Source organism: Hibiscus syriacus, unplaced genomic scaffold, assembly GCF_006381635.1.
Source record: "Hibiscus syriacus cultivar Baekdansim isolate YM2019G1 unplaced genomic scaffold, ASM638163v2 tig00110457_pilon, whole genome shotgun sequence".
NCBI classification, from domain to species: domain Eukaryota; kingdom Viridiplantae; phylum Streptophyta; class Magnoliopsida; order Malvales; family Malvaceae; genus Hibiscus; species Hibiscus syriacus.
In genome coordinates, this window is record NW_024062744.1 from 1,170,370 (window position 1) to 1,191,905 (window position 21,536).

A 21,536-nucleotide genomic window follows, 5' to 3' on the forward strand; every position below is an offset into this window, starting at 1 on the left:
ATCGGAGTAGGGAGGTTTCGACTACTCGAAAAAGCCCCTCTGCCGCACCCCGTCGTGAACCAAGCCTACCAAGTGATTCCATATCGCGAGATCTATGATTATGGTATTTTTGATCGATTTCGGCCGCCAGAGATGCCGCACGCACCCCATGCGCATAGGGCTTCTCAGCTAGCAGGGAATATTTTGGAACCGATCTAGTTGGATCGGTCTAAGCTGAATTGAGCTGATCTGAGCCAAGCAGTCCAGATTGAGCCGAGCCGAGCCGAGTTGATTCAATTCGTTGACTTCTGTTAACCTGCCATTGACCGGCCGTTGACCGACATTAACTAGGCTTTGACTTATATCATGATGTTTTTTGATGTCTTGAGTATGTTTTTGGGGTATGTTTCACCAAATTCGAACCCGATAAGTTATTTTTTAGCTTTTTATCTTGCGATTCGATTCGTTTTTCCTCGTTAAGACCTGTTTCTGATGTAATTCGTTTTTCCATGTATCTGAGATATTTTTGGATGTTGAATTTAAGTTTGAGGGCGTTCAAATGGAGTCAAAATGACAGACTGATGTGACTCAAAAATTGAGGTAATACATTACTACTTTTTGCATGCTTTAAGGAACACATTAATATTGGTTGCATGAATAAATATTATTGGTCAATTATGTGTAGTTAATTATTGCTAGGCTCAAATTGAATATGGTAAGAAATTAGTAAACCGTATAAGACTCGGATGACTCGCATAAGAAATTGGAGGACTAATTAGAATAAATCCAAGTTCAGTGATTTATTAGTAAATTAATTAACCTCATGATCTGTAAATTCTTATTATTTTTGTTAAAGGTTATATGCCAGAAATGCATGGGTAAGAAATTACAAAAATACCTGTAATACCCTCAACTCATACCCGACCTAGATACGAATCCGAGGTGTCATATTGACTTTTCAAAACTTTGACTTTTACAAAATCATGAAAATCTAAACTTTCATTAAAATAAAGTTAGTTAAGTTACATAAGTTTGACCAAAATAATACAAAATAGATTAGAGCATATGTAATTCACAACTTTGTCTACATGCCAACACATTTAATACAACAAAATACATATTTGTGAATTACTTCTAATCTAATATGCTGGTAGAAGTATGTTGTCTCTGCAACTCCTAATTCTAACCCTCCTGCTTTTTGGTACCTACGTGTGAAACACTCACACGTTAAGTCACAGACTTAGTGAGGCATAATATAAACATGTAATAATGAATTCATGAAACATGCGATCCTATAATTCCAACATGAATTTACGATTTTCATATATTTACTCAACCATAACATACATAATCATGGAATGCACAATTAATATATATATATATATATATATATATATATGTCATCTTATGAGGTGTTTAATTCGGTTTATCTTTGTGTTCCCATGTACATTACTGAGAACCTGAGGTACATGAGTATATTGAGGTTGTGCACTTATGCTGTCACCACAGCTCGTATAAATTCCAATTAGGGGCACATAGAATTTGTCCCAAAGGACCATATAGATGTCCCGAAGGACCACTCTTTAAGGATCACATATATATATTCCAAAGGACTAAATATGTGTCCCGAAGAACCACATATATGTTCCAAAGGATTACATATATATCCCGAAGGACCACATATAACCCTCGACTCTTGGCATGCCAATTATACCTACAACTCTCATATCACATAACATGGGCTTAAATATTTATATGTTCCATATATTCATATCTCTTCCATAATTTCTCATGTAACCACATCTCATATTTCACATGTACATATATACTCACTTATCTTATAACATATAGCTTAGATTTATTCTCTTATGTTCGTATACATCATATATCATATCGTATTAAAGCATGTGTAAGTTATGCATGTACTCATTATAATCATAACATATGCATGTACATAAATACGGAATCATGAAATCAAATATAGGAAATAGACTTATCACAAGTCTTATTTCCATAAAACATCTATACCAACTATGGTATGCACTCACCTTAGCTTCCCTTGATTCGAATTGATTCTATGACTTTATCTCTCTCTCGGTCGTTTCTAACTCTTCGATTGTTTTGGAACTTGCTTATGCTCGATATCTACATAATTATACATTTAATATGCATATCAAAATCCTAGGTATTATAATTCGATCCTTAATAACTTAAACTAAAAGAAAAACTTAATAAAATTTTCCACTTTGAATAGTATTGGTACCCAAGGTATGGTACCGATACTTCCCTAGTTGTGGTATCGATACCGAGCTTGGGTATCGATACCCTTTTCCGATTATGGAATCCTTATTTTAAAATGGTATCAATACTTGCCTTATGGTATCGGTACCCTTGGTATATATACTACCTTTTAGGTATCAATACCCCATGAATAATTTGTCCAATTTTGGCTTATGGTATCGATACTGTTAGACCAATATCGATACCCACACCCCAATTATCACTTATTTATCTTTGAAGTATCAATACTGAATGAATCAATACCAATACTCATAACCCAGAAGTCATTTTTTAAACCATAAATTTACCAATATCAACTTAAATCCTTCATTTCTTAATCCCTTTCATACCCTTAAACTCAAATACACATACTCAAATCAATTTATATTCATATAACACACCTTTATCTTCAAAATCTCCTCCTATATCTTGAAATCAAAAATCCTACCAATTTTCCAACATGTTCTAATTTCAATTCTAACACTTCATGCTTCTTAATTTGATTGATGACAAGTCAATTTTAGTCTCAAATTCTACTTACTAACTCTCTTCCAAGATTTCACTTATAAACCTTTTATCTTAAATCATTCCTAACTCCTTCATCTTTTGGTTTTAAGACAACTTAAGTTTTCCTTAAGCTTAAGTATCATCTAAGGAACATAAAGCAAACTTAAATTCAATGAATAATCAACTAGCAAGAAACTCACCTTTGCTTTTGGTAACTCACGGCTGAAAGAGGAAGAAGAGTGAAGATATTTCTTGATACTTAGTTTAGCTTTCCTCCTTCTCCACGTGTATTTAATATACCCAATACCAAATTTTAATTCATTTACTGGTCAAATGACCATTTTACCCTTCCAATCATCATTCTTTGTTATTCAGTCCCAATGTTTAGGATGTTACAATACCTCTATGATGTAAAAAGATAAGGATTGTCCCTAAAACTAAAAAAACCCTAGAAGTTATACTTGATCCAATAAAACTATTGTTTAACCTGTTAAATGCTTATTTTGCATAGAAAACCCTAATAATTGATTATGACATCCAAGATGGAAAATGACTTATAATTTTGATTTTTGAATAAACACCCGATGACTAATTTACTAGAAGTAATGCACATGATAAAGTTTGAGGAAATGGCTAAAATACCCTTGAAATGAAAAAGAGACCTGGATCTCCCTTGATAGTGGAAATTACTTAAGAATTTATTCTTGACTTGTTAGAGCTACGGATTCATAGATTAAATTCATGATATGTTTTGAAAATTTAGATAATCAGTTCATAGTCTTCGAGATCGCAACATACTTAGATATTCTGATTTTAAAATAAATATCTGATGACCAATTTATTGGAAGTACTGTATGTATCTGAATTATTTGAAACGATCAAAATACTTTGGAGTTTTGAAATTACTAAAATAACCTTAGTACTAAAATGACCTATGTACCCTTATGACTTGGAAATAAGTGGACACCATTGGATAAATTCGGGATACACCGATAAACCTAAGTATTGTATTGCCCCTTAAAGGTTGGAGCACGACCCAAACAAGTCAGTCTTTCTTGTATATTATTGTATTACAAAAATAAATATTGGTATATATATTAGTCTCGTGAAGATTTGTTCAATAATGATTCTAAAGGCGATCAATTCAACTAGTGCATTTAGATTAAGAAGCGAATATTCGTGAGGGATCTCGGTTTGAATGTCTGACAAGTATCACAATATTGGGATCTGATTAGGATGATCTGACTCAAAATTCTGATAACTCAATATAAATACTGATAACTCAATATAAATACTGGATACCATAATTCATCGTGTTCCCATTATTGGATAACTTTTACTACGAATTCTCCTTATATCAAAATGACTAAAATGCTCCTGAAGCCTATATAGTGGAATCCCTTTGGTTATATCTGAATCTTAAATTATCCCGATGTAAAGGTTCTTGAATACCTTCTTGATGTACTCGAACCCTTTATGGTCCCGAAACATCAATTTCTAAAAGTGTGATTAGCTATGTTAGTAATCAAACGATTTTAATAGGGACCTTGTTCTTGAAATCAGATCAATTTTATGTAAGTTCATGTTTTCTATTCTTGATAATTTTCAAGTGGCTTCGAAAAATTCATGAATCCTCTAGTGTATTCCCCATGCACAAAGATGTTTTCTCTGATTTAAAAAAGTCTAACTCTATTATTTGAAATAAAAACATGATTTCTAATTTTTGATTTCTAATTTCTAATTTCTGATACAAGGTACAACTGGCTCCTGATTTATGATATTGTGGTTATTGTCTGAAACTGTTTTTATTTGGATATTGTTTGGGTAGGATCCTAGAATTCTGATGTTTAGTTCTGATCAAGCTGGTAATTCCTTACGGACCTAATGTGACCATTGGGTAAGCCCATAGGCCCCAAGGTACTCCCTTAGGTTAGCTTCTACTCCCAAGGGGCCTAGGATAAGTCCTTATGGATACACTTTTGGGGAACTACATATGGAGTGTTTGATTGGAGGGTAACTCTGAGTTTTAAATAAAATCTCGATCTCTTTTTTCTGATATATAATATATTTGGCTCCTCAACTTCGATATTACTGGTTAAAGTATGATCTTATTTTTTATTGGGTATTGTTTGGGTAGTTTTCTAAAATTTTGAGGTTCAACCCTGATCCAACTGGTAATTTCTTACTGTTATAGGGAAATACATATGGAGTGTTCGGGTGGAGGAAATTACAGTGATTTTAAAAAAATATGTTTTACTTAAATAAACTGCTATCGTTTTTTAAGTTATGATTACATTTAATCCAGTTTTGTGGGAACACACTAGACGTCCTATTACGATATTCTAAATCAGTTCCTCTGAACGCTTCCTTTGAACTGTAAGCTTCTTGTCTATTACCTGAAGAAATATAAGTGGAACTTGTATATGCCTGGATTAATAAGCAAGTTTTATGCTTTGTCATTTATCTGCATGTTCTTCAGCATCATCTGGTAGTTCTATATTACTGAGCTTTCCCAAAACTCACTCTGTTATTCACCTTTTCAGGTTAAAAGAATTGATCATGTGCAGTATCAACATCATAATGGGAGTTTCTTCGATGTTGCTTGCGAAATACAATACAAGTGTAATTATGGGAGGTTTTAATATATGAATGGTTTTTTTATTTGTATTTTTAATTATAATTGTTTTATGTTTTGAAAGGTTTAACAGGAATTTTTATTTTTCTCAAATTTTTACAGTGGGTTGCTCCAGTGGCTCTAATGTGACACCTCAGACCGGATCGGGTCACCCGTATCGATCTGAAAGTGTTACAATAATATTTTTTTTAAAACTATTGTTACATCGTAGACACTTAAAAGAATAAGACCCTACATTAAAGTAAACAACAAATATAATTTAGGTACTTATCTTTTTCTTAAGACAAAGAATAAAGAAATGTTAGTTGAAAAAGAACAATAACAAAAGATAATGAACCAGTTAATCTTTCATATAAAAAATAAAATATTATATTTTCAGTCAACATATGAATAATTCGTAAAAGGAGAATATACATATTGTAAATTAAATCCTACGATACTTAAAGATGACATTAAGTCACAATTTTCTCTTTAAAAGAATTGATCTCTAAGATAAAAGTCGGGCGGATGTATGTGAACTTGATGGAGCCAATTGCATGCCCATTATTTTAGAAAAATTGTTAATTCTAGTTTAGTTTATTAAGTGAAATGGAAAACATAAAGAAATTTGCATACCCATTTTTCTTAGAAAATAGAATATTAAAATTTGAACTCCATTATTTAACTTTTAGATCCGCCACGGATAAAAGTACATACTAATGTAACTTTGACGGAATAAATAACCAAAAGATCTACATATAACTATTGGTTCATTGTTGGAATAATCATGTTACATAGAGAAACAAAAAATAGTATGTGATTTCAAGAAACAATGCAGGATCCGAATTTCAAGTTCTTACCTCAAGAATTTGTGAATGCATATAGATCAGAAGCTATTAAAAGAATTAAAGGTTGAGTTTAAGGATTGTTTTAAGGTGAAAAGTGACATTCAAAAATCATATTTATCGTGAGGGAATAAAACATTCAAAAATTGATACACTTTATTTCAGGGGAAGTCGATGACAAAATTGTTGAAGTAAATTCCACTTGCACTCAAATTCGGCTTCTAAAAATTCCTACAAGATTCAAGAACTAATTTTGATCCAAGTTCAAAACAGAATTTGTACAGCATGCACGCCCGAATTTGAGGAGTGTAAAAGGCTGTCGACAATAATAAATTTTATTTCACTTAAACTATTTTATGAGATCAAATTCAATTTATTTATATTGTCATACTTTTTTAACGAATAACTTGAAAATGAAAGCAGAATGGAATTTGAAAATAAGAACAAAATAAAACAATCAGACAGATTCGGGTGCCGATTAGGGGTGCACAAAAAATCCGAATATCCGAATATCCGAAAAAAATATCCGAAACCGGTTTTGGGAAAAACCGGTTTTTTTTTAACCGGATCGGATTTTTTTAAACCGGTTATTTTAACCGGTTTGGAGAAAAAAACCCAGACCGGTTTTTTAACCGGATAAAAAACCGGTTTGAAAAAAACCGGTTAAAAAACCGGTTTTTATCCGAAAAAAAAAACCGGTCTGGATTTAAAAAACTAGCCGTTAATATAGCCGTTTGTGACCGTTTTTTACCCTTTTTTTCTGTAAAAAATTACTATTTTAAATGTTCCCCCCATTTTTACTTGTGCCGCCGCTTTAAACCCAACGTTAAATGTTGGTGGGGTTGAAACACTAATTGAACAAATTGCGTTTGCTTTTAATCTAACCGATGATGAACCCAACTTTGTCCAAAACCAAATAAATTATTTTAACAAATGTTTTCGACATGTTTGCAATTTATTTAACTAAATACGGATCAAGTAGTGTAATACACGATCAAATGAGAATGAATGCGGAATCATCTAGTAGACGTCCAAGTAACATAAATTTGAATCTTTTTAACACTCTTGTAAATTCCCAATCCAAACGATCACGTACTACCACCCCAAGTAGCGAGTTGGGAAATTACATGTCATGCGATTTTCTATCAAAAATGACATTTGAAGAGTTTGAAAGTTTGGATATTTTGGCTTGGTGGAAAGAAAAGGAAGCACAATTTCCGATTCTAGCCGCCATGGCCCGTGATTTACTAACCGTCCAAGCTTCTACGGTAGCTTCGGAATCCGCTTTTTCTGTTAGTGACAGGGTTATATCACAACGGAGATCAAGACTAAGTCCCGAGTCGGTGGAAGTATGCATTTGTTTAAAGGATTATTTGGATGGAGCGGCTCGTAAGCAACATATCACCACCTAGAAGATGCAATTGATGCCGATTTGGAAGCAAACTTACACATTGAAGAAGTCGAACTTGGAATATCTCCTCCAAACGAAGAAGGCGAAGATGAAGAAGAAGAGATGGCAATGTAGTTTATTTTATAACTTTATTTCAATTATCGTAAACTTTGTTTCAATTATCGAACTTGAAGATTTTAAGTATTTGAATTTATCGAACTTAGAAGTTTTTAAGTATTTGAATTTATCAAACTTGGAAGTATTTAAGTATTTCAATTATGTTGAGTTAATTAAGTATTTCAATTTATCGAACTTGAGGTTTGATGCTTTCTCTTTGATTCTCTCTTGATTCTAGTTGCTTGATGTTTCTTGTCTTTGATCAATGACTTCTAAGCTTGCTTAAATACACCTTGAATCACTTCTGAACGTTAGTGATAATTAATGAAGATAATATAGCCGTTTAAGTGTGAAAACATTTAATAAAAATGCTTAGAGCGTGGGGGAATCGGTACCCTCTCATAGGGAATCGGTTCCCTAAGTGTAAAATTCAAATATTTCGACCGTTGAATAGGGGGAATCGGTACCCCCATGGGGGAATCGGTTCCCTCCGAGCATTCTGGAAATCTCGGAGCCAAACCATTCAGTGAGGAATCGGTACCCCCTTGGGGGGGAATCGGTTCCCTATGAGCAATCTGGAATATTAAAATCGGTTTTTTTATAACCGGTTTTTTAAAAAAACCGGTTTTTTTAAAACCGAAACCGGTTACACCGGTTAGGATATCCGGCCCTCCAAACCGGTTAGAAACCGAACCGGTTATTTTATAAACCGGTTTTTTTTCTATGGGAAAAAACCGGATCGGATAAAAACCGATCCGGATCGGATTGAAATCCGAATTATGTGCAACCCTAGTGCCGATAAAAGAAACCTATTGTACAAAGTCAGTTAACGTCACGAATTATTGAAATACTCATCCTTTCCTATGGTTTGAGATTTCCTATTCTATTACACAAATTTGGAAGAAAATTCATATTTCTACCCTTTGCCTTCATTTATAAAATACAAACAAACAGAGCAGAAACAAAAGCCAAATAAAGAAAGAATGTTCAGTTAACCAACCCGTACCTTTCATACCAAAGAATGAATAAAGTCACCTTAGTGTCTCTGCATGTTCAAAGAATGTACATGGCAGCTTTCAACTCTGTTGATTCTTGATAGCACCCTGCGCCAGTGATTTCACGGTCGTATATTTAATGAACGTGCAATGCTTCTTTCGAGTGTGACCAATTTTTTTAATCAACACATTCTGGAATCAAGGTGTCAGCCAGATATATTGCAGAAAGAGATACAAGGTGAAACTGCACACACAACTGGGATATCAATAGAAATTTGGTTGGACGGCAGGGACCAAGATGCCAGCATTCAGTTCCTGTATTCAGCAAATGACCAACATAGTGACCATAAAGGTGGTTTTCCCAACGGTATAGCCTTCCGATTTATTTCTTATTACCTTTGAAGCATGTAAGCTGATCGGTTAGGGCAGGGTATTATTTCATACATCCCCTATCCCGAAATCATGCACCTCCTAGCAAGAAAGTACAGGAACCAGTTTCACACTCAGATCTTTAAAAGGTAACCGAGCCTTGAGCAAAACTTCATCGGTGCCCCTGCAAATACTCTTATCTTGCTCTTCATAGGGCAGTATAGCTTAACAAATAATTCAAGAGGCGATGCACTTGATCCTTGCGAAGCCAAGAGCTCTTTACACATTTCAATCACGAGGCTTAGAAATGAAGTTATGCTCCAAAGCACTTCACCATGCACAAATAAAAATCAACAGCTAGGAATCTCTTTTCCCCACAGCACCAGCAGAATTTTGCTTCTTCAGTATACCATATTGCCAGGGATTCCTAGATTTATCACCTGACTGATCAAAATCATCCAAGGAAGTCTCTGTTGGTGTTCTCAATGGCCGATAATTCCCATTCCTAGAAATTACTGATGTGCCTGACTTGTCTTCATCTTCTGATTGTGTTCCAGACCTGGAATCCATGTACATATCTAATGATCTGTGTCTTGGTCCAGCAGACCTTAAACCCCTTGCACTAGAAGCCTTACTTTGTGAAGGGTAACCAAGTCCCCTTGGCCCCGAAAAATCTTTGGAGAGTAAGTCTTTTGCAAACTCCTTGGGCAGAGAATCCATGTTCATAAAACAATTCCTAGATTTGGCATCAGCGATTAAGGCTGCCCAGTCATCAGATTGCACCAGAGAATTTGCATTTCCCATAACCTGTTCAAACATCAATGTCAAATCCAGAAAATAAGCAACATCAAGCAGTCAGAGGATGCTCTGACCTAGAATGTGATAGATAGAAGAGCAGAAGAAAGAACTCATACCCACAAAGCCCTTCTGGCACGAGTAAGGGCAACATTCATTCGACGAATGTCAGCAACAAAACCCACACTGTGACCCGAGGCCCGGACACAAGACATAATATGACATCACGCTCCTGGCCTTGGAAAGCATCTACAGTATTAATATATAGATCCTTCCCTTCCTCTGACTTTAGCACACTGTCAAATTCACGTTGTATACATTTTAGTTGCAGTTTGTATGGTGTGATAATACCCACTGTGATTTTTAGCACACCCATAGATTTTAAAGTTCTCTGTAGATGCTCATACAAGCGCAAACAAACACAGCTTCATGGACATTCTGGTATGAAACAGATCCACCTCTATGGGACTCCCGGCCATGCGTAATATCATAGAACAAATAAGGTTTAAGCAAAGGGTCCTTGTAGTAAACCTCATCAGGTAAGTTGGCAACACTTTCGCTATCGGAAAGACGTCCTTGGTAAAAGTACCTAGAAGGAAAATCCCTAATTTGAGGGTGCATCCTATATTGCACAGATAACAACATAGTTGGGCATCCTGCTTGCTGGAACCTTTCAAAAAGGCTTCTACTGTATAAGAGGGTACCAACAGCCTTGCTAATGACTGTTGCAGGAAGCTGCTGGGGATCCCCTACAAGTACACACCTTGCTGCACCAAGAGAAAGGGGAGGAAGAACTCCAACTTCACTGGCTTGGGCAGCCTCATCAATAACAACCATATCAAACCATGGGTAAGGCGAGAGAACAACTTACGACCACTACTAGAGACCGTAGTGAAAACAATTTCTGCCTCATTGGCAAAACTGGCCTCAAGGTTAGCCCGGGCTTCTTCTAAGTTGAAGTTACTTCCGGCACGGAACCTGGGTTCTAAAATAAGAAGTCGAGACATCTCAACTAGAACCTTATCTCTGTTTTCAACAATTGCAGCAAGATTTTGTAGCAATACATCTCGGCTCTGATCTTGAGCAACAAGAATATCAGGGTCAACACCAACAGATCCTTGGGACCGAACAACAACAGCTGCAGCAGTAAGTTCCCTTTGCAGAGTAGCTATCTGCTGAGATAACATAGCCTCACGAGCCCTTAAAGTGTTCATATGCCCTAAGATTTCATCACGATTCTTGAGTAAAAGCTGCTCAGTTCTCCGCTCAACAGAAACTGCCTGAGCAGCCTTTGTTGAGAGTCTACCCCAACTCGAGCCACATCAGGACGGTAGATTTTCATCTCACCATCAATAAATCCTCGATCGAGGACACGTGAAAGAAGCTCATCAGTTGCAGCATTCGAAGGAGCACAGACTAACATTCTGGGCTTTTGGCAGAGTTTTGGAAGGGTGCGGAAAAGATTCTGGTCCATATTCTGAAGTACTTCATCAATTGATCCCATTGGAACATTGTCAAGACTGTTCTCATTAGTTTGCTTATAGCTCTCAGGTGCTAGGTTCTTAAGCAAAGAGGTATAGTAGTGTTGATATTGAACCAGATGTATGACATTTAGCATCCCCCAGACCGTATGCGTCTTACCTGTTCCAGGAGGCCCTTGAACAAGAGTAAAAGGCCATGGCTCTTGCCTCTTTGTCCCGCTACTTGTTCCAGCAGCTGTATGAGTAGCTGCCCACTGGATTGCTGCAAGCTGAGGCCCATTAAAGGTCCTATGCAAATAATCAACAAAATTAGGTGTGAAGCATTCAGGCATAGCAAGAGTTTGCTGCTCATATTTGGGAAAGTGATCAGGACTCGGTTTGAGTATTGCAGTTTGCATCTGTACCACGAGAAATTTTATTAATCATAAAAATACATCAAGCAACAAGAACTACCAATAGTCTTTGAAAATAATAAATAAGCACCTTCGAATTAAGACGACAAAATGCATGCAGTGCCACATACTCCCGCTGGGTAGTTGCAAGAGATCCAAGAACAGTTAGATTCCAAATGGCCTTAGGCTGAAGTTTCCGCAGAATGTGATCATTATCAGCCTTGCTGTAAAATTAATGTTATTTTGCCATTAAAAACGGTGCTAAATAAGCTTTTGCAATAGTCTATAGTAGCGCAAAAACAACAAAATATTAATAAGTGATGCTTCTCGAGTTACCAGTTGGAATCATAGGAATCCCCAACATAGAAGTGAAGAATTGCACCAAGAGGATCACGAGTATCAATAGGTATGTGCCGCCTAGCAGTACCAACCACACGTCCGGCAACCTCAGCCTCCTCATCTTCTTCAATTAATGTGTTGTTCCACTTAGTTCTAACTATTTGGTGCAAAGTAAACAAACCCAAGGTATAATATTTATGAATTTCTAATTATTACCAAATAATTCTGGGGGGAAAAGCCTAGATCAATATCATACCTGAACCCAGCCTTGGGGCCCACAAAACTGCAACATCGCCCTCCTTGAATACCCACTTGCACTCATTAGTAGGAAGCACTATCACATCATACCATCCTAAAAGCAAATACAATTTGTTTTGCCAATTAACAAAAACTAATAGAAGCATTTCCCAACAACTGACCTTGTTTCTACACTAGACCCAAAATGTTATTCAGAATCAAATTTCAAAACTATTAATTGTCAAAATTAGTAAAACCCGCCACAAAATTTAACTACTTGAACTATGATAAAGACAGAAAGAAACTAAGAGTGTAAATAGGAACTTCTACCTCTTTCTCGCCTCTCAATGCTTTTGATGCGGACCATTATATGTGTATCTCTTGAAGGTGATTCAGTTAACTCTTCCCATGTGCTGTACAGTTGTGCACGGCATTCCTCAAAAAGCAAAGGCTCAAATACATTGACATACTCTTCTACAGATTCAAACCGCCCAGGAACGCACTGCAGTTCAGTATCCTCTGATGCATGCAGCGATAAATTTAATGGTCAAGTGTAAGGGCTAAAAGGGGTACAGATAAAAGAAATAATAAGGGAGGAAAAAGAAAGACCAATTGAAATCTAACCTAACACTTAAAAGAAACCAGGCTGTCATAGTATTCATAATGCAGAACCTAAAATGATAAAATGCAATCTAGTAGCTGCCAAACAAAAAGAAAGCAGGAACTTCCCTCACTTGAATATATATGTTTTTTTATATAGTATAGTATATCAATGGCCTAAAAATCATACAAATTATTAAGGCTTAATTTAATGATATTTAATGTCTGTAACTCAAAAAGTAGAAAATAGAAAATATATACCCTAAGAAATCTCATACAAAGTGCATGCACCAGCAATAAAAAACTACAATGGCTGTTTATTCAATTACAATATGTTCTACTAAACACAAAATTCTACAAGAGCAATAATTGAGTGGTAAGCTAGGAAGCTTTCCAAATATGACACATGAATAATCTCTATGCAATAGAAATTATCTCAGAAAAAACCAGAAACATGAGTACTAATGCTAATGGACATTGCAAATAAATCAGTAGCAACAATACAATGAAAATCAGCTTTCAGAGTAAAAATACATCTCATCACCTTCCATGTCCTCTGAGCGTTACCAATCTCATAGAGTGATAATTGAAGGGACATGGATAACTGGCATGAGAAAAATAATAAAAACCGTAAAGGCAGGCAAGAGGAAAAAATGAATATGAATATTTGGAATTAAGAAGTTTAATAGTCAAAGGTTATCTGTAAACATATATGTATTTTTACCTGGGGGATGCCAAAACTTTTCATTCGTCACCTCTCGTATAAGACGTTCCACAGATGTGTCTTGATATGAGGTACCAGTAGAAGTTGTCTTTTTAGAAGGAAAATGTTTCTTGTTTACCATCTTAGTGTCCATGGAGCTTTGGTTTATTGAAGCTGGCTTCCTATTAGAAAACTGTGGATTCTTAAGCGGCCTTGAATCTAAGGGTTGCTTCCATGAACTCTGCCTCGGAATTGGCAGTAATTGAGCCTCTGAAAGATCAATGTCACTATTTAACCTCTTAGGCCTGCCAAGTATTCCAGAATTTATACTACCATTACATCCAGGTTTTAGATTACATGAATCAACTGGGGGGTTGCTTCCTTCATTACATGGTAACTCAACTTGATTCTGATCTTCATTTATTGGCTGACCCTGCTTTTCTCCAACATTTCCACCGAGTTGAGCAGTACGAACTTCTTTCACAGTACGAGTAATAACGGGCGTTGACGAGTTCTGCCTTCTTGTGATAGAAGTTTTGATGGGACCAGCTTGTTTAACATCCTCCAAATTAAGAAACATGGTCTTCCTATTCCGTTTCTTTCCCAGCATTGCTTCTTTCTGCTCGTCTATCTTCCTCTTTCCTGGATTATTCGCACACTTAAGAGCATAACTAGCTTCAATACCTTTAACTTCTCTTTGTTTAGGCAACAAGCCAGGTTCTTCCTGACGATCAACAGATATATCACCTTTAGCTTTGCCTTCTGAATTTCGGCTAATGTTTCCTTTCTGATCACTCGGAATTTGTTCCAGTCTTAATGGAGTATGACTCTTTTCAGTAGCACTAACAGTGTCAACCGTCAGACCTAAAGCATTTCCTTCTGAATTTCGGCTATTGTTGCCTTTCTGATCACTCAGATGTTGTTCCAGTCTTAATGGAGAATGACTCTTCTCAGTAGCACTAACAGAGTCAACAGTCACACCTGAAGCACCAGTTTCCATCACTTCCTGTACACATTGCTCTAGTGAAGCCTTAATCTCTTCATGGATATTACTATTTCCATGTGCATCAGCAGAACCCTCAGCATCAGACCATTCACCTTCTTCTCTTTCCACAGGTTGAGCATTAGCAGAACCTGAAACAGGCGAAGCTTCTACATGAGCTTTTCTCTCCTCACTGTTACTTGACTTTGTAGATGATGATGCCAAATTAAAATTCTGCTCGCCTCCCCTCTTGGGTTCACACCTACTTCAGGGAAAGTAGAGATTTGGGTCGCATAAAAGGCTGAAAACCTGAACCAGATGGTGCATGTGAGAATGCACGGTTATTTACTATTCTTTCAGAGCCTGCTGATGTCACAAACAAGTCAGGGGCATGGCAACTTGCAGATGGAAGTGCCTTTTGTGGCTGTAAGCAGGCAGCATGATCACAGTCTTCATCATCTTCAGCGGGGGTTCATTAAGATCAAATAATAGTCTTCCTCGGGAACCCATTTCATATGTAAATGCATACAAGAAATACGACTATCTTATCAAAATCTAACTGGCTCTATTTGCGCTTTTGTTTCAGAGAAGACAGCACGTCATGCCCCTCTACATATAATGAAATTCATCAGAATAACTGATATAGATAATTCAAAAGCAAGGTAGCCAAAGAAGTATAAGTTACCAGGTAAGAAACAAGAGATAAGATTAAGACACAAGGCAACATAGTTGCTAAATATTTCAACCAAGACGTATGCAACTATTCTATCATAAAAGGAAATCCAAATGATAATCAGCTTAACCATCAAAAGGACATCAGAGAAAATCAACATAACCGTTATTACTAATAAGCAGTTCTAAAAAAACAAAAGCAAAATATAAGATTACCCAAAATATAAAAAACAAAATCATTCAAACCAGTGCCGGACAAAAATATAAAACATAAATAATCAGAATAAAGCAACAAGGAAAATTCTGAAGGTGCATTGAAGCTCAAGCAATATCAATCAACACCATATAGTACTTAGAGTAAGCAGATAGTTTGAACCTAATTGAATGAAACGCGAACATTGCTAGAAGAACCTGGAGAACTTTACCAACCCCCAATCATAACTGACTAAAAACTTAAAGGAACTTCAATCAAACTAGATTAGAATCATAAGATCCATAAATTAGGCTAACAAAAGTATAATTTTAATAAGCAGATAATAGTTTCACCTAACCAACCCTCAAGTCACAGCCAGATCAAAAATCCATAATCCAATAAGAAGTCCAGGGTTTTAAACAAGTATACAATCAAAACAATTAAGCTCCATTTTTGTTCATTTCTAGCGAATCCTAAAACAAAATATAATTAAAACTTCCGTAGATCAAGACAAGAAACCTAATAACTAGTTGAAACACGTCAAAGAAAAATTATCCAAAGAAAGCATTAATCCAAAGGTCAAAATCTCTGATCTTCGATTCAAGAACGTCTAATTACATTCCTCAATCATTATTCCAAAATTAGAAACATATAAATCCCCGACAGGTACAAAAAAAAAAAGAGATAGAAAAAAAAAAAGAACAGTAGAAAGATAGAACATCAATTTCAAAAATTTTATTCAATTACTTCACTTTGTTTACCTCCTGAGAGCTGCTGGGTGCTGCAGATAGAGAATGGAGCCAAAGAGAGATTCAGGGAGAGAAAGGGAGATAATAAGGCAGAGGTTCTTTCTTTCCCTGTTGGAAATACAATGCAGAATGGAAAGGGAAAAAGCGGGTTTATATAGGGAATAACGAGCCCCTCTGAGCGGCCGGTTTTTTCTCCGTTCACTATTTAATTATTTCCCTCATTAAAAAAATAAATCCCACTTTTTTTTTTATTTTATCATTTATATGAAACCGAATTCACGAAATTGACCCTCTAGCATAACCCAAGTAAGCAAACCAAAGCGATCCTTAGGTTAATGTTTGGAATTAGGGAAATAGAGGATGGTTTTCGTTGCGTGTATAAACTCACACGAAACAATCCTGTGCTGTAGGGACCTAATGACGTGGATTTGCTTAAATTGCATAGGTCCATCAAAGTACATATATTTTTTTGGGTTAAATGGTATATTAAGCCCTTGAAGTTATCTTATTATTATTTTGAATTTATTTTAAATGGTATATTATTTTAAATGGTACATATATTTAATTTGAATTCATAGATAAATGTACTTCTACTATTACAAATTTATTAAAAGTATAAAACCTAATTTGAGTAGATTTTTTCTATTCAATTTTTAATAATCAATTTTTTAATATTTTTAATATTTTTCAATTAAATTTATATATGATATTTTATGATACTAATTCAATCAATCACTTAATAAAATATATAGATAGGGGTGTTCAAACAGTTAATTCGGTCACCGACCGAACTAAGTTACCATTAATCGAACTTGTTTTCTTTAACCGTTAATCGAATCAAACTTTTTTTAAAATATTAACCGAACCGAATAAAGTTCAGTTAGTTAATCGAATTAACCTAATTGTTTTTATAATTTTATTTAGTTAGATTAATTTGAATATAATAAAAGTATTTCTTTTATTTGGGTTAAAATTAGGTGTTAATAATTTAATTAGTCTAGTGTGGTTAAAAAATAACTTGGTCTTAATTTTTAATGGGGTTGAGCTTAAAAATATGTAATTAATATATATATATATATATATATATATATATATAATATTTTTTATTTAATAATTCAGTTAATTAACTGATTTCGAACCGAATTAATCGTTAACCAAATATTGAAAAAAAATATTAATCGTTCTCTGATCAAACTAATTCGGTGTCCGACCGAATTAACCGAACTAATTCGATTCAGTTGGTTAATTTGATTAAAACCGAAAAATAATCACCCTATATATAGATTCTTTTTATTCCCATATTTTAAGAAAAAAATATGAGATATTGGGGAAAAAAAGATTCTAGATTAGTCATCAGCTATCATGCATATCAGAATGAATGTATGTTAAAAAGAATTAACATTAAACTCATTTTAATTAAAAGAATCATTTAACTTTTTATTTAAAAGGTAGTCGACCCCTGACTATTAGTAGTAAAACTTCTTTTAATAAGAAAATAAAAAACAGCTTTTTACTTGCAACTATTGATTCACTCAAACGAAAAGTTAAAGATTCAAATATATATATATATATAAAAGATGGGTGGTTGATGCATGTATTCGACAAAACAAACTTAAGTTAAAAAAGCTCACCACTCGGGCTTAGTCGTTCATGCGTGTATATAAGGATAGACTGAGCTGAGAAAGTAAGATAATCATTCTATAAAAATAAAAAAATATTATATATTTTAGATATTTTTATATATTTTATTGATAATTAATTTTGAGATGACTATCCAGCTCAGTTGGTAGAGCACAAGGTTCTTAACCTTGAGGTTGTGGGATCGAGTCCCACGGAGGGTATTTCATAATTCGGAGGTCTTCTACGGAAACTGCTCTCAACCTGGTGTTAGGGGCAGCCTACTATCTTACTTACCCCTTACCCCATTACATATGAGAACAAGTAACAACCATTTATTGATAATTAATTTTCATCTTTTAGAATTTTAAAAATTTATCTATTTATAAAATTTTTAAAATTTTACTTCCTTAATATAAAATATTATGATGAAGTTGACATAAGATTTGATGCCTAAAATTTAATGTTCTTGCAAGCACATGATTGATGGTTAAAGCTTGAATTTCATTATCTCTTTTTTTACTGTTCAAATGTCGGGTATTTGCTTTAGTACATGATATTTACAAACTTAACTATCATCTCCTTGCTCATATCCAAGTGGTTGTGTTATATAGACTTCCTCATCCAAGACATCAGTAAAAAAGGTGGTGTTATTATTGACTTGTCTTAACTATTGAGAATGCAGAAAACAAATGAACAATACTTGTATATTGAATACTAGAACTCTGCATTGAATACAAGATTGTTGTTGTTTATATACATCTTCTCTTGACTAATGTAACAACCTTAACTATTCAACTAACCATGCTAACATCCTAACAACCTTAACTGTTATAACAACTTCAAGAAGCTTCTAACTATTTAACTAATGATCCCATGTAGTCTAAGCTCATACACGTTGCAGTACTAACAGCATTGATGTTGACTCATCATGCTAACATTCCCGATACTTCTTCTTCTTTTGTTCTTCTGACCTTGAACACACTATTACTAGCTATACTAGAGTACAAGCAAGTACACAACAAGCTCTAAAAACTAATTACAACTAATTTCTAACATTCTCCCTACTTTCTCAACCTTCTTGACAAAAAGTTGAACACTTAAATCAAAAGTGTCGATGCCTCCTTCCGTTCGACTTGAATCGAAAGTGTCGATGCTTCCTTCCGTTCGACTTGAATCGAAAGTGCCGATGCTTCTTTCCGTTCACTTGAATCGAAAGTGTTGATGCTTCCTTTCGTTCTTCTTGTTCACCTTCATTTCTTTCTTATTCGTCCTCTTATACAAGGTTCCTTGACATATATTTTTTTTCCTTTTTTTTAAAGGACTATATTATCATACTTATTACAAATTCACCCCAAGAAATTATATCCATTTTGCTTTACCAAATTGAAAAAAAAAACAGGTGATGCAGTAAACCACGAACACATTCAAATGAAGAATAGGACCACCGCCGGTTTAACACGCCTGCTACGGCTCATATAACTGGTCCTGCACATCCGAAGTCCAGAGAGTAAGATTATCCCTTAGCAGATGCATTATAAGAGTGTTGTCCTTGTATGACTCTTCTCCCAGTGTGGCAAGCTCAGCAATGGCTTCCTCGAAAGCATGTTTAGACATGCTATATACTTTATCAAACTGATTGAGAATCTCATAGTAGAACACCAAGAAATTCAGAGCTAGCCCCAATCTAATCAGGTGCGTTGGTGCTAGACCCGCCAGCATAATATCCTGAGCTGCCTTGTAAGACAACATAGTATCTTCAACAACAACTTTCCTCTCATCACCAGCCTTAAACTCTACCAAATAACGATGATAATCTCCTTTCATCTTCAAATAGAAAACCTTCGAATCACTAGCGATAGTAGAAGGGATCATATTTGATTCTAATAAAGTCAAGATACTAGCGTAAACATCTGGCAACTCAGATTCAATCTTCGATCTATACTCCTTGACGAGCACAACGTGTTCCTCGTTCTTTCGACCTTCTTCTTTCTACTCGATCAAAGAGACTATTCTCCACACAACACGTATAGATCCGGTCACGTTTTTAAAGGCGATGGAGAGAAGGTTCTTTTTCTAGTCGGTTAGTTCGCCGTATAGAGTTGAGCCGAGGACCAACTGTTGCATGAACTGAATCATCTCCTTGTAGCACTCGGCTTGCTCGGATAGCTTAGCTAAGTACACGTATTGATTACGACTCAGGTTATTGGGGATCGTCGTTTCCATTTGCAAGAATTGGTGACCTTTCGAGGGAAACAACATCAACGACGGCAGAAGCAGTCATGATAGAGCTAACGAACTCCATGCAGCGAAAGAAAAACAAAGTCAAGACCGTTTGGCGAATGATACCATATTGAGAATGAAGAAAACAAATGAACAATACTTGTATATTGTATACTATAACTCTGCATTGAATACAAGATTGATGTTGTTTATATATAGCTTCTCTTGACTAATGTAACAACCTTAAGTATTCAACTAACCATGCTAACATCCTAACAACCTTAACTGCTATAACAACTTCAAAAAGCTTCTAACTATTCAACTAATGACCCCATGCAGTCTAAGCTCATACACGCTGCAGTACTAACAACATTGATGCTGACTCATCATGCTAACATTAACGTCCACCCTTTGGTTAGGGTAAGAGAAATAATAACACGAATAGTGGTCAGCTGAACCACTAGGCTGAAGATTTCATGAAAATCAATGCCAGGCTGCTGAAGAAATCCTTTAGCGTTGAGCCAAGCCTTATATCAAGCTATGAAACCGTCTACGCTTTTCTTAACCTCGAACAACCACTTGCAATGAATAACCCTCCAATTCGATGGAAGAGGCATGAAAGTCCATATGTTATTCTTTATCAAGGGTAGAAATGACGACGACGGGGCGAGCCATAACTCGAGGTAAACTTACCCAATTTGGTCGATGATGAATGTGTGGTTGCGCTAAGGAGAACGACACGACACAACTGCTAAGTCTGGTGGCTTTACTTGGACAGCCATGGTGGCGCGATGATTGTAGAGGGAAGCGGTGATCAATTGAAATAAAAAAAAGAGGGAAAAGAATGAAGCAAGTAATCGTTCATATTACAATGCTAGAGGTAGGGTTCACCTCTAATAAAAATTAGGTTATTTATTCCCTGACTTCTCTAGGGTTTTTTTGATGGCCCAAAACTTTGTTTCCCTTACAAACTGGTCACCAAAATTCAATTCATGGATTGAAGGAAAATTCCCAATTTATGAGGTTTGAAATAGGGGAAATTGGGGTGTTACAAAAGGAATTTATGTGAATGAGATAAATGGAGAAGTCAAACGCAAGTGGAGAGGAATTCCACTAGTATGGTAATCAAAATTCAACTAGACTCAAAAAATTAAATTTTTTGACTCGATTCAGTGTTAAGAAAACTTGATTTAACTCGACTTGCAATTATATAAATTTAACTCAACTTGAAAAAAAATTCATATTCAGGTCGAGTTATAAAATAAAACCCAACTAGCTAAAAAAATTTAGTAATTAGTAGATTGATTTTCAAGTTTGAATAAAGACTCTCAACTTTTTATGATATAAGTATATCAGATATAGAAAAAATATGAATGTATATTGTATATGATTATAGAAAGTCATTTAAATTAGAATCAAATAGTACTATAACCTTACAAATATTTACAATTAAATTT

At 35.2% G+C, this 21,536-nt stretch overlaps 1 protein-coding gene and 1 pseudogene across 1 annotated transcript; both read right to left on the reverse strand.

The window, feature by feature from the left end:
- Positions 1 to 8,525: 8,525 nt before the first annotated feature.
- On the reverse strand, positions 8,526 to 16,337 carry LOC120126325 (probable helicase senataxin). Its single transcript, XM_039144543.1, is given in 14 exon segments — positions 8,526 to 9,903; positions 10,011 to 10,111; positions 10,114 to 10,314; positions 10,317 to 10,736; positions 10,739 to 11,188; positions 11,191 to 11,770; positions 11,856 to 11,988; positions 12,101 to 12,260; positions 12,360 to 12,455; positions 12,671 to 12,859; positions 13,665 to 14,908; positions 14,910 to 15,090; positions 15,093 to 15,236; positions 16,262 to 16,337. Coding segments are annotated over 13 exon segments (4,248 nt in total). The 5' UTR covers positions 15,136 to 15,236; positions 16,262 to 16,337; the 3' UTR covers positions 8,526 to 9,453.
- A 2,950-nt stretch (positions 16,338 to 19,287) lies between these two features.
- Positions 19,288 to 20,082, reverse strand: LOC120126307 (annotated as a pseudogene).
- Positions 20,083 to 21,536: the final 1,454 nt, after the last annotated feature.